The sequence below is a fragment of the Podarcis pityusensis genome (genome assembly GCF_964106645.2).
Source record: "Podarcis pityusensis genome assembly, chromosome: 10".
NCBI lineage: Eukaryota > Metazoa > Chordata > Lepidosauria > Squamata > Lacertidae > Podarcis > Podarcis pityusensis.
Genome location: NC_138035.1, coordinates 67,383,969 through 67,398,520, shown reverse-complemented (window position 1 = coordinate 67,398,520; position 14,552 = coordinate 67,383,969). Strand labels below are relative to the sequence as shown.

The window sequence follows — 14,552 nt, the reverse complement described above, 5'->3', positions numbered from 1 at the left end:
GTGAGAACTTCAGTACATAACAGAAAGTATATTGACACTTAAAACTTTCATAGCCTAAAGCTAAGTGCACTAAGAAATAATTGGGCCCTTGTTCTTGATGTGTCTGGTGTCTTTATAGGCATTCTAAAGATTCTAAATACTATATTATAAACTGTTATGTTAGGAATAGGCAAGTACAGAACGCTTTTGTTTTAAATTACAAACATTGTGACCATGAGCAGTATAGTCCTTCAGTGTTTCAGCTTCCTTTTTAAAAGCGATTTAATTTGATTTGAAAACATGCGAAGTATGCTTATTAGAAGGATTTGCTTCGCTTCCAAAATATATTATCCATCCATGCATGTAGGCATATGTTTGAAGATGTGAACCTTGGTTTTAATTGGCTTTAAAATAGAAAGTATGCATTTAAAATGAAAATGGGGTGGTCACAGGAGCGGAAAGCCTTTGACTTGCTTTCTGCTGAGTTAACAGAAAAGAAAGAAAGCTCTTTGCCATTATGAACATATTTTTCTCAAGCACTTTTGTTTATATACTGGAAATGTTTCAGCTACGTGAAAACTGTAGTGTGCTTATGACGACAGATGTCAGGATAATTTATATTTTTGCCATTTATCCTCTTGAGTGCTGTACAAAAATCCTTTCACTTAAAGAAAAATAATTCATGCTAATAACAAATGTTTGCTAAAAATTTCCTTGTCAGTGGCAAGATTGTAGATTCTGAAACCTATTAATTGTTATGTAGAAGTGGTTTATGAGGTTATACTTTTATTGCCTGGAGTTTGATCCTTCTCTTCTGAAACATTAATGAACAACTCACATTTCCTCCCTCTACTGGTATCTGGAAATATTACAGGGTCTTTTTTTCCTAAGGATGGATTTTTTTTTAAAGAGTTGAAGGTGGTTTGGAAGAGTCCCGCTGTCGCTTCAGATCCAATAGACATCACAGCTTTTTGAAACAATGCAAAAACTTATTTACCCAGAGGCAAGAGTGGGTCACATGTGCAAACTGTAAAAATTATTTTAAATGTAAACCTTCAGCTTAATATATGGCTCTAGCTTAGGACTCTGGTTAATGAGGATAATAGCTTCTTTATTCTAGTTTATCATCTAGTGAATGCTGTCTGTAATTCTCTGGGAACAGGAGAAAGCATAGAGGCAGTTGTATTCTTCCCCCCACCCCCATTTCACTCTCTTCTTCTGCAGAGATTTCTAAAACTTGCTTTCCTAAAGAGGGTTTTAATAGACCCACATTTGCTGTTTTCCTCTCTTTTTGCCCTGTGTTGCTGGGAGCATGGCTTAAATAGGGAGAGGCAGTTTGTTGGTCTTTAAAAACACGTCACTCTCTTTGCAGCCTCACCGGTCTTCTTTCTTCACCACAGGACAACATGACAGATAACAGAATGATATCGGAGTCATCTCAGCTAAATGAGTTTGAAACCCTTACTGCTAAGTTTCATTTTGTGGATTTGGCAGGGTCCGAACGATTGAAGCGCACAGGGGCCACTGGGGAGAGAGCAAAAGAAGGCATTTCCATCAATTGCGGACTAGTAAGTACTACCTTGACAGCATTTTGATCCTCCTCGTTTCCTAAAATCATTACATACCACCTTTCATTACATAAGAAATACCAAGGCAGTTCACCAGGCAGTAAGAAGGAGCGTCTCCATCCCCATCGTTCTGCCTGGACACTGAGGTCCAGCGCCGAGGGCCTTCTGGTGGTTCCCTCGCTGCGAGAAGCCAAGTTACAGGGAACCAAGCAGAGGGCCTTATCGGTAGTGGCACCTGTCCTGTGGAACGCCCTCCCATCAGATGTCAAGGAAATAAACAACTACAGTGGTACCTCGGGTTACATACACTTCAGGTTATATACGCTTCCGGTTACAGACTCCACTAACCCAGAAATATTACCTCGGGTTAAGAACTTTGCTTCAGGATGAGAACAGAAATCGTGGAGCAGCGGTGCACTGGCAGCAGGAGGCCCCATCAGCTAAAGTGGTGCTTCAGGTTAAGAACGGTTTCAGGTTAAGTACGGACCTCCGGAACGAATTAAGTACTTAACCCGAGGTACCACTGTATCTGACTTTTAGAAGACATCTGAAGGCAGCCCTGTTTAGGGAAGTTTTGAATGTGTGACATTTTAATGTATTTTTAATCTTTGTTGGAAACTACCCAGAGTGGCTGGGGAAACCCAACTGGATGGGCAGGGTAGAAATAAATTATTATTATTATTATTATTATTATTATTATTATTATTATTTATTATTATTGTTACGACAATGGGGGGGAATACAACAATAAAATCCATAATGGCAAAACAGGAGTTAAAATAGCAATATCATTTACAGTAGGCAGAAATGCCAGGAACTGATATTAATGGTCAGGAAATACCCAGGTAAAATAGGTACATTTTTAATGGAAGAGCCCCAGAGTTAGTGCCAACCTGTTTTCCAAAGGGAGCAAATTCAACATGGTAGGCACCAGCGTGGAGAAATTCCTTCTCTGTACCACAGTGAGATAGATGTGTGCAAGCCATGTCATGTTTAATAGGGCCTCCCCCAGCTGTTTATGGCCTCATAAGCCAACACTAAAACCTTAGAAGAATCCCTGAGGCAGAAATATACTTAATGCACAGGACCAAGGATTGCAGTGCTTGGATCACATTCTTGCCAATTATTTCAAAGCTATGTGGGGGATGTAACTAGTCAACTGTGGCTAGTTTTTAATGTTTGTCCCACTTTTTAATGTTTGTTCCACTGTTTGCATTCTACCACCATGCCATTACAAACGAACAGCTCTATAATGTGCCACGGGACTCTTCATTTAGTTGTTGCAGTTTAGCCCGGCCGTCATGTCCCTATAATTGAGATAGTTGATGAAACAGGAATTGCTTCCCTACGGTAAAATAGCTGTACTGCAATATAGTGGCTATAAACACTGCATTGCCATAAACGTTGACTTTGACTTGCTATTGGAGCTAGCGACATTACACTGTCTGACACTGGAGCAAAAAATGTTGATATTAAATTATACTTGGTTTTTTGGGGGTTGTTGCTTTTTTTACAAAAGTAAGCCTGAAAGATATTCCAGAGCCAACTCTGTACTGGGGAAAACGGTTCTGTCCCTTGCCTGGGATGCAAAGATGGATGCATTCCATTTGCAGGAGAGAACTGTGTGAAGCTTTCCTGGCAGTTTCCCTTGCATCAAGTCTTGTGACTAAACGGGCAACTCATTTCTAAAATAGAACAATGGCTTACGTCTTTGATAGTGAAAGCTACCGCAGTGGAAAAGGACAAATTATAGTTCTGCTGACTGCACTGTTCTCTCCCTCACATTTTCTGACTCTGCACAATGCTGCTAATTCTGATTGTGTCAATACTTATGTGTGTTTTTGGGTGGTGCTGGTTTTTTGGGGCAGAATTTTATTAAAACAAATGTTGCATATTTTATAGCTGGCGTTGGGCAACGTAATAAGTGCACTGGGAGATAAGAGCAAGAGGGTCACTCACGTACCATACAGAGATTCAAAATTAACACGGCTGTTGCAAGACTCCCTTGGAGGAAACAGGTACAAGCAAATTTTTTTATTTAAAACCATGTTTGAAAGAGATGTCACAAGAATTTTGATTAATTTGCTATTGATGGAACTAAAGTGTATTAGAATACAATAAAACAAGAACCACTCTCTCTCTCTCTCTCTCTCTCTGTCTCTCTCTCTCTCTCTCTCTCTCTATTTCGTATAGCTGAGCTGAATTAATAGAATTGGTTTTTCTGCCTCAGCAGAGAAAACACGGTAGCACATTTCATCTTTTTGCTCTGGATTGCCTGGAGAATGATGCAGCCCCATAAATAAAAGAGGAAATTACCACTTACCTCTTTTAAAATCCAGTAGCATGGACAGAAAAAATCTCACAAGAGAAAACAAACTAATGTAGAGCACAAGTAAATGATCTGTTTAATAGGAATACTTACTCTGAACCCTTTTAGAGAGACAGTAATGCAGTTAAGCCTCAATTGGATGAAAGCTTAAGGGAGTGGTTTTCCAGTAAAGGCTTCAAAAACAAGGCCATTTAGAAGTCAAGAGTTTCCTTGAATTTGTTGTGCTGTAGAACTCTAACACTTGCAACTTAATGAGAGAATGTGCAGTTGAGAATCCTCAGCTCAGCCAGTTTATTAAAGAGTTAGTAAGCTTTGCCACGGGACGCGGGTGGCGCTGTGGGTTAAATCACAGAGCCTAGGACTTGCTGATCAGAAGGTTGGCTGTTCGAATCCCCGTGACGGGGTGAGCTCCCGTTGCTCGGTCCCTGCTCCTGCCCACCTAGCAGTTCGAAAGCACGTCGAAGTGCAAGTAGATAAATAGGTACCACTCCGGTGGGAAGTTAAACGGCGTTTCCGTGAGCTGCTCTGGTTCACCAGAAGCGGCTTAGTCATGCTGGCCACATGACCTGGAAGCTGTACGTCAGCTCCCTCGGCCAATAAAGTGAGATGAGCGCCGCGACCCCAGAGTCAGCCACGACTGGACCTAATGGTCAGGGGTCCCTTTACCTTTACCTTAAGCTTTGCCACAGGAATAGCACTGGGATTCTTCTGTGGGAATACCTACTGTATACTTTTCCCCTTAATTTTGATCCCATCCTCCTGCAACATCCAGATTCTTTATCATCTTGGTTGCCCTCCTCTGCACATGTTCCAGCTTGTCAATGGTCTTCTTCAATTGTGGTGCCCAGAACTGGACATAGTAATCCAGGTGTGGTCTGACCAAGGCAGAAGAGAGCAGGACTCTTCACTTCCCTTAATAGGGATGCTATACTTCTGTTGATGCAGCCATGCCCCTTCTGATACTATACAATAATCTTACAGTTGTGCAGTAATAACAATTAGGGGTGCATTGCAACATTCAGTGCTGATCCGTGTGTTGCCTTTCAGCTAGATCTGCTGTTTTCTGTGCACATACATGGGCAAATGATTTGTAGTATCTTCTTTCAGATAGTGTTTTCCATTAGGTGCCATTGGACGTAACAGAACTTGCAAACCATTATCTTGAAACTGAAGCTCCCTTGTGTTTTCACCGTTCTTAATTGCTTAGTTTTGGAGCATATAGTGGTTTAAAAGCTTCCCTTTCATGCTCATTGGGTCACTCTCGGATTTGCAGACGAGGGGCCCTGCTGCAGAAATATTAACAGGTGCCCACTATCGCTACACACCACCGATTGTACAAGCAGCCTCCTGCCTGTTCAATCTTTGGCTCCAACCCAATGGCTCCAGTGAAGTGAAACTATGCACATGCTTCTGATTTCTTATTTTTCCACTGTAGCCACTGAAAGAACAAGCTGCTTTTGAAAGATGGCTGTTCAGTCCAGCAGTGCAAGTGCCTTTGGCGGAAATGAAAATAAGTACATTGCTGTGCTAAACCTTATTCATGCATCTAATATCTGCTGAATATTGACCACATTCTATTGGTATACACTGCAAAGAAGCCTAATCTAAAATAACCCTCAGACGTACTACTGTATTCAGAATACAAATAAGCATTGACATTATAGAAGCCTATTTGATTATTATTTTTTAAAATATAAATGCAGAGTGAAAGTATTTAAAGTAAAGGCAAGAAGGCAGTCTCCGTTTCAGAGACTGTAACTTACAATAAGACAAATTCATGGTGTTATGTAATAATACAGATGGCTAACAATTTTTCATTCATTCCTTAGTTAAGCTATAGTATATTTTTGCTGGAGAGGAGGGTGGAGGATGTTGGGAAAGGTCACAACTTACTATTGAGTGATAGGGACAAAATGAATTGCAGTGTAAGCAAAAAATAAAAATTGGAGAGCCATAATAGCAGGGGCGGGTTGGCGGCAGGGGGACTAGAACAAACAAAAGATCCTGTGGAAATGTATTGGTGACTAATTCCACAAGGTGGCATTTCCACACATAATTATGCACTTTCATTTGGATGCTTTGTAATCTGCTACTGAAATCAGAGAGCATTTTAATAGTCAGCACTTCGGATTATGGACAAACCGACATAATATTATGCTTGTGTTTTGTTCTCAGCCCAGTTAACGTTCTAAGAGTTAACCCACCGCTACCCATATGGTGTTTTGTTAAGTACCGTATATTCACTTCATTGCTTGGAGCTTCTTGCAGATATGCTTGTGTTTAAAATATTTTGATAGGATCAAATAAGTGCGCAGGCCTTCAGAGTAGTGTTACAAGATACAGCTATACTTCCAGCAGCTTCTATAAAGAAACAAAAATAGGTCAGTTTTGGTCTTCTGCCCGAGATGAAATTCATCAGCTGATACACTCGTGATTTCCATTTTGTTTTGTGCAGCTGTGTTCACCATTGTGCCTTGTTAAAATGCTGAGAGCTGCAACTTTCATTTGTTTATTCATTTAGAAAGAACTCCCCCCCCCCGTATTATTAGCAAGGTGCAAATAATTTCTGGATACATTTTACATACCTTTGGTTGGGAACAATACAAACAGTTTTGCTTGGTTTTAAAGTTCTGATGAAGCATGTTAGTGCATTTATCGTCTTTTGTTTATGTAGCAGTGGCACACAGCGCTGCCCTTGCTTTTCTGCTTCCGTTTATAAAACCTGGATTGTTTTTAACCTGCAGCCAAACCGTCATGATCGCCTGCGTAAGCCCCTCAGACAGAGATTTCATGGAAACCTTGAACACTTTGAAGTATGCAAACCGGGCACGAAATATCAAGAACAAGGTGATGGTTAATCAGGACAGGGCTAGCCAGCAGATTAATGCTCTGCGGAGCGAGATCACGCGGCTCCAGATGGAACTCATGGAGTATAAAACGGTAATACTCATTATAATGTTTTCCTCAGTAGTCCTTGGCTGCTACATTAAACCATTTTGCATGTCCAGGTTTGTTCCTCCTCTCCACCTCCCTCCATGGTAAAGAGAGGCATGTGTTCCTCATATAATTGATTTTTTTTTAAATTAAAAAACCCCCCATATGCTTCAGAGTGGGACAAGTTGGTACTTTGTTTCCATCAGCAAAGCTTAGTTTACATTCTGGAAACTCCAATGTTTCCTGTAAGCCAGATAAGCTAATTCATATCAGTTTCTGCTAGCTCCAGACATTTAAGTAGCCATTTCCTAACAGACAGAGCTTGTGACTCTTTCCAACTGCGGGTCCACACTGTCCTTTCTGCTGTTGGCAAAAACCTGATTAAAAATATCAGGTTTGCAGGGATATGCTTCGCAAGCCAGTGAAATAAGAAGAACACAGGAGAGAGTGAATCCCGCTGTATGCTATTATTAATTTGTCTCCGAAAATCATAAATCAGGCACGGCCAAAGTTGGCCCTCCAGATGTTTTGGGACTACAGTTCCCATCATCCCTGACCACTGGTCCTGTTAGCTAGGGATGATGGGAGTTGTAGTCCCAAAACATCTGGAGGGCCAAGTTTGGCCGTGCCTGTCACAAATGATCTGGCACTCCCACCACATATGTAATATACAGTGGTACCTCGTGTTACAAACACTTCGGGTTACAGACTCCGCTAACCTGGAAGTAGAACCTCGGGTTAAGAACTTTACCTCAGGATGAGAACAGAAATCGCATGCTGGCACCGTGGCAGCAATGGGAGACCCCATTAGCTAAAGTGGTACTTCAGGTTAAGAACGGTTTCAGGTTAAGAACGGACCTCCGGAAGAAATTAAGTACTTAACCTGAGGTACCCCTGTGTGTGCATTTGTGGCACATTTGAAACCAGTGAACTTCTGGGTACATTTTATGTAACCTGGCCAGAATTGAGGACCAGAGTAGTAACAGTTTATACTAAACCTCTCTTGCTGATAAACTTATTGGAGACCTTCTCACAGAGCCCCAAATCTTGACTCATTTCTGCTCAGAAATGCTAAAATCCAGGACTTGTATCTGATGTGCTTTAATCAGTGTAAGGATTCATGTTTGCGCAGTGGAGCTCACTCTCTCCTTCCCCCACTTCCTTCTAAATCTGTTCCAGTGGTTCCCCAACCTCTGCAGCAGAATTGGGGATGGAGGGAACAAACACAAATCCTTGCACTAATGGGTTTCTTTTTCACCCTGCTCTAGCCATCAAGTCATTTTACTGAGATCCATTAACAATGTGTAATTTGTCTTCATCATCTGTTAGGGCAAAAGGATTATTGATGAGGAAGGTATGGAAAGCGTCAATGACATGTTTCATGAAAATGCCATGCTGCAAACAGAAAACAACAACCTCCGAGTCAGGATAAAGGCAATGCAAGAGACTATTGATGCACTGAGAGCCCGAATCACACAGCTTGTGAGTGATCAGGCCAACCAGGTCCTGGCCAGGGCAGGTAATGTGTATTCTTCTCACTGAAAAATGTTGTCTGTATCAAACTTTGTCTACAGAGGCTCTTGGCCATTGTTCACCTCCTTGTTTCACAAGTATAGGGGCTTCCTCAAGTTAGTAATGCACAGAGGCAGAGGGAGTGCAGACCTCAGGTTTGTGAGATCTACTAGGGGTGTGTGTGTGTGTGTGTGTGTGTGTGTGTGTGTGTTACTGGAACCCAAAGGTTTGCCAACTAAAACTAGGTGCGAAAGACATGCAGCTACAATTAAAGAACAGGGCATGCCTGAGCACAATTTGAACTACGAAATTTATTTTCACTACCAGAATTGAACAAAGAACAAAGCATACATATGCATATATTTCATTCATATTCTCTCTCTCTCTCTCTCTCTCTCTCTCTCTCTCTCTCTCACACACACACACACACACGTATTCTGTAATTGATTTTATAGCTGCAGACTGCTTAGAAGCTGTTTTGGCATATAAACGGCATAAACAAACAAACAAACAAACAAACAAAAACCTCACACGAAAGTCTTCATTTCAGCAGCCTAATTTAGATGTAAAATGTTGCTTTGTTTGTTGCTATTGTTAATCGAGAGAGAATTGGAAACCCTTTCCAATCTACTGCAAATTGCCCCAGAGATGCCCAGTGGATCCCTATCTACATTCTGCCCATTCCCAAACATAGATAATTTTAGTAAACCTGAACTGTTCAGTAAAACTGAAACTGTACATTCTGCGAACTAACCCTTTCTTGTACACATTCAGTAATAATGTTAATCATAATTTATTATTTCTACCCTGCCCATCTGGCTGGGTTTCCCCAGCCACTCTGGGCGGCTTCCAACAGAAGGTTAAAAATACATTATTTCTTTGACATCTGATGGGAGGGTGTTCCACAGTGTGGGCACCACTACCAAGAAGGCCCTCTGCCTGGTTCCCTGTAACTTACCACTGATTTGTCTACATAAATCCATATTTCCTGTGAACCCCTTGGCACAGGGCTGGCCCAATATATTTTGGGAGTGAAGATCTACATCAGGCATAAGGGGAGAGTGCAGCGACAGAAACAGCAAGCAATGCATTCCTTGGAAACTGGTTCTGCTGCCCCTGTGGATTGTGCCACCTGAGGCGTCATCTCACCTTGCCTCATGGGTGGGCCAGCCCTCCCTTGCCTCCTTGCCTGTGAACATTTAATTTCCCCTTCTGAGTATTAAATGCTGGTCCCCATGCAATCCTGATAACAACATTTTGTGTCTGTCTGCCATTCTAATAAACATACTTTAATACTGGTCGTTGTCTTTTTAAAGGAGAAGGTAATGAAGAAATCAGCAACATGATTCATAACTACATCAAGGAAATTGAGGATCTCAGGTATTATTCATTTGACATCTTTTGTGATTTTGTCTCGCTTTTGTTTCCCCCCTAGAATGTAGAATCTATGTGTAACTCTACCAGTCTTTGTGGTTAAAATGTATTGTCTATATGTGTAACGTGGAAGGACTCTTGTTAGTGGTTCAGCACACACCGTGGCTCTAAAAAGCATTGTTCTTCATCCCAAGGTTATTTCTAATGACCCTGAACAGCAGTTGTCCAATAATTAAATAGCTGACTTTCTAGAAAGTATAATTAGAACAGAACATTATCAGTTCCTGTATTTGAGCTGCCTTAAGTGGATTCACATAGCTCTGTGAGCATTTTCCACCGGATCTTCGGTTAATCTGTGTTTGGTATCAGAGTGGGACACACCAAAGGACTCCACTTATTTTTTTATTTTATTTTTTTGCCTTATTCTTACCGCTAGTGAGTGTGTGACCTTGCTTGGAAATGTTAGACCATGATTTAGCAGTCTGTGAATGTAGCTGCTCATGTGCTCATACGTCCCCTTTCTTCATTTAGTATGGCCTCAAGGAGAAGGACAGAAGCTTTTGATTCCATTTTTAGCTAACCACAGTGCTGAGTTCCAACCTAGACAAACTGTGGTTAGTTGACTATTGGTTTACTGAACTGAGAAAATTTCAAATCAAGATTTATGACATTGGCTTGTTTCAGTAGCCTTCAGCTAAGACGGAGAACCATATTTGAGCATTATAGGTCTGATAATAAGTGTTGGAAATGTAAAGAGTGTGAGGGAACGTTCTTCCACCTCTGGTGGACTTGCCCTAAAGTGAAGGCGTCCTGGGAAATGATTTATAATGAATTGAAAAAGGTATTTAAATATACCTTCACTAAGAAACCAGAGGCTTTCCTTTTGGGTATTGTCGGCCAAGGGGTGGTAAAGAAGGACCAGACATTTTTTATGTATGCAACAACAGCAGCAAGGATACTTCTCGCAAAACACTGGAAAACTCAAGATCTACCCACACTGGAAGAATGGCAGATGCAACTGATAGACTACATGGAACTGGCTGAAATGACCGGCAGAATTCGTGACCTGGGAGAAGAGAGGATTGAGGAGGACTGGAAGAAATTTAAGAATTATTTACAAAAACATTGTAATTTGAGTGAATGCTAAATAAGATGCTAGACTAAAATAACTGAGCACCACTAAATTTAGAGGTTTTTAAGAAAATAAGTAAGACTGTGAAAATTTAACTCCTTTCGAGAACTATAAGATTATGAAACATAGAAGGGATATAAGAATCTAAATAAGATGATAAATTGCTGACAAAATGTTATAACGATGAAAGTGGGAGCGGGAGATGCGAGGAAGTCCAAAGAAAATGTGAAACTATGTTAAGACAAATGTTATATTGTTTATTATGTTTATTTCTATTGTAAAACCCAATAAATTGTTTAAAAAAAAAAACAAAAACATATTTGAGCATTATATCTGAAGCAGATCACATGCACCCGTAAATGTATTCCCTTATTGCCCACTCTATGAATCTAATGAAAGCTGTTGGTAGAGCATGAGACTCTTAATCTCAGGGTTAGGGTTGTAGGTTGGATCCCCACGTTGGGCAAAAGATCTCTGCATTGCAAGGGATTGGATTAGATGATACTTCTGGTCCCTTCCACCTCTACAGTTCTAAGATTCCATGAAATAAGTTTATTAGTCTTTAAGTTGTGTTGCTGCTGCTGTAATACATTAGCAAGACAGTACATTGGAACAAGGTGCTTAATCAGCACTTGTGAAAACATCTGGCATTAATAGAATATTGCTTACATATGGCACCCCAGGAACCCATTTTAGTACAGTGGTACCTCAGGTTACATATGCTTCAGGTTACATACCCTTCAGGTTACAGACTCCGCTAACCCAGAAATAGTACCTCGGGTTAAGAACTTTGCTTCAGGATGAGAACAGAAATTGTGCTTCGGTGGCACAGCTGCAGCGGGTGGCCCCATTAGCTAATATGGTGCCTCAGGTTAAGAACAGTTTCAGGTTAAGAACGGACCTCCGGAACGAATTAAGTACTTAACCTGAGGTACCACTGTATTTTTATTTTTTTAAAAAAATGTTTGTGTGAAGCAGTTGGCTAGAACCTTGAATATTCTTTTAGAAAAATATTTAACAAAAACGTATACTGACATTTTCCGTTTCCGCTTTCATTTCTACAATTTTCTGTGCCCAGGGCAAAACTACTGGAAAGTGAGGCAGTGAATGAAAATCTTCGCCGCAACTTGTCGAGGGCCTCAACGAGGTCAACGTACTTTGGTGGCCCCTCTTCATTTTCTGCTTCGATGCTTCCCTCTGATAAAGAGACAATCGAGATTATTGACTTAGCGAAAAAAGACTTGGAAAAACTGAAGAAAAAAGAAAAGAAGAAGAAAAAGAGGTACCATTTAAAACTACGTTTGCAAAGAATGCTGTCTGTTTTAACCAGGGAATGGTTAATTGTGAGATGAAGAAAAGTCCTCCTTTGCAATAACTGCCACATAAATCCTGCACACACTTAGCCAAGTCTTCATCTCTACAGTCTGCAGCTATGGCCTGGTTTGCATGTAATGTTGAACCTTGGTTAACACTACATACGCAAGCTAAAATGAGTCTGAGCATAGCGTTGGGCTTGTTTGCTCCCACCTCACCTTCTTCTCCTATGCAGGTGGGAGAATGGCTTTTCTAGTGTTTAGTTTCACTTCAAAGAATTCTGGCATGTTATGTACAAACCCACAATTGTTTGAAGCAAACCCTGGTTAACATCTAAACAAGATGACATCAGACCATGGGTTGTGAAACTGGCTTGTTAAACTAAGCAGAGTTCATTTTAAACTACAACCTTTTGTCCATACATTACAGTAAGCTAGGATTCTTTGAAGTGAAACTAAGTGCAACGAAGTTTTTCTGCCAGCCGAGAAGGGAATGTGCAAACCTGAAGCTTTTGTCAGGCTCATTCTATTTTGTGCATATAGTGCCAAATCATGGTTTAGTGTTGCACGTGAACTAGCTCAGTGGATTATGTACATATTCTTACTTGGAAGAGAATACTGAGCTATGAATGTTTTGGAAGCTCCAGTTAAAAATAAAAGTTCTACTAGTTACTTAATTTGAAACACACATATAGCAGCCATTGAGATTTACATTGGTTATTGTTAAAATGGCTTGTTTTTCTTTCTTCATACCCAGCCTATGGCTGACTTGCAACATCACTGCATTTCCATACTCCATTTGATTCCCCCCTTAAGTTCTAATCCTCCCAAATTTTCCATCAACCACTAGATTATTTTAGGCTGTGTTAATAAGTAAAACAAGGAACAAGGAACTATAAGCAGTTCCCCTACAGGTAGACAGTTGTCCTTCATTTCCTATTTAATGACACTTACATTGTGTTTTATCTATGTGCAACAAGCTTACAGTGAAACAAATACATCAGTCAGAGCAAACACATTCATTTTCTGTTTGATTATGAGTGTATACTGCTTGCTTGCTAACTGGCTGGTTTTTTTGTTGGCTAAATGTAAAATATAACAGCCAGTTGCTGTGGAAGTAGCAGCCTAAGGTGAAGACCTTATTGAAAGGTCTTCCCTCAAATATGGTGATTATATCTAGAAGGTATCCTAAACTGGGTCATTAGTTTCTCTCTCTGTGTTGGCCATTTTCTTCTGTAGCCAGGAAACAGATCTGAACTCCAGAGCTTCATTGGAATGACTTAGTTTTACATGACTGAAGATGAGCCATTTAAACCTGCTTTTTGTCTAATTCATAATCATTATCAACTTTTGATTGAAAATCCCCAGTGTCTTTAATAATGGTAACTGAGGAAAGAAAAGATAGATTGGTTAGTTTTGAGTTAAAACTAATTCTCAGGTCAAGTTCACAAGACTTGACAACTCTGCATAAGTGCATAAGGATAACTGAACTAGGAAGTTGTGTCAGAAAAGCACAATTTACTTGTAGCCCAGTTTTGTATTTTAGTATTGTGACCGTGTCTCTGAGATACAGAGCAAAATCATTGTGCCTGTCACCTTATTGCTGAACTTTGATGTATGGCTGCAGTTTCAGGCTTCCCCTTGAAGAAACATAGATGCCCTTGGAAACTTATCAGTTTTTCCCCCGTAATAAGATTTGCATGATCTGAAAAGGCCTCTTGTTCACCACAAACACTATGTTCCTAAAACATGTTGTGGTGCCGGGTTCTGAAGTACTCGTGGGAGACTTCAACTACCCTGATATCTGTTGGAACGCTGCCAAGAATGTAAGGTCCAACAAATTTCTCAGTTGCCTCGCTCACAATTTCATTTCCCAGAAGGTGGAAGAAGCAGCAAGGGGGGTTATCTGTCTTGGACCTGGTCCTCACCAACAGGGAGGAACTGATTGGCAAAGTGAATGTACAGGGAATCTTGGGTGCAAGTGATCATGTTTTCTTGAGTTTCATTATACAGAAGCAAGGGAAAATGGAGCGTAGTTGGACGTGCGCTCTGGACTTTAACAAGGCTGCTTTCAAAAAATCCAATGGTCGGAGAAAAAGAGGTGGACAGACAAACCACAAAAGCACTTTGGTCAAGGCTGGGGTGGCGTGCAAGGAAAGGTTTGCAGTGCAGAGGAAAACCAATTTACTTCCCTAATGGTTTGGAATGGGGAACCTCCGGCCTTCAGGCCAGTCTTGGACTGCCAGAGAGTCTTGTTTGGCCCATGAGGGCATTTCCCTCAAACCATAGCCACCTGTCAGTCAGCAGGGAACAGGCGCTCACAGCCAAAGCAGTAAGTGGGGGTGAAAACCTTCTCAGTTTGGCTGTGTCCCAATTGTGGTCTACAGAAGTGGTCTACAGAATGCAGGGGT

General features: G+C 40.9%; 1 protein-coding gene across 9 annotated transcripts in view; it reads left to right on the top strand.

Moving 5' to 3' along the window:
* The window catches only part of KIF21A (kinesin family member 21A), a 100,682-nt gene that overhangs the window by 36,983 nt on the left and 49,147 nt on the right, over nt 1-14,552 (top strand). For all 9 annotated transcript variants that reach the window (XM_081023446.1, XM_081023451.1, XM_081023450.1 and 6 more), the window contains exons 6-11: nt 1,380-1,547; nt 3,450-3,565; nt 6,621-6,816; nt 8,140-8,329; nt 9,639-9,702; nt 11,907-12,110. In XM_081023446.1, the coding sequence (XP_080879572.1) occupies nt 1,380-1,547; nt 3,450-3,565; nt 6,621-6,816; nt 8,140-8,329; nt 9,639-9,702; nt 11,907-12,110 (938 nt within the window). The remainder of the gene's footprint in view (nt 1-1,379; nt 1,548-3,449; nt 3,566-6,620; nt 6,817-8,139; nt 8,330-9,638; nt 9,703-11,906; nt 12,111-14,552) is intronic.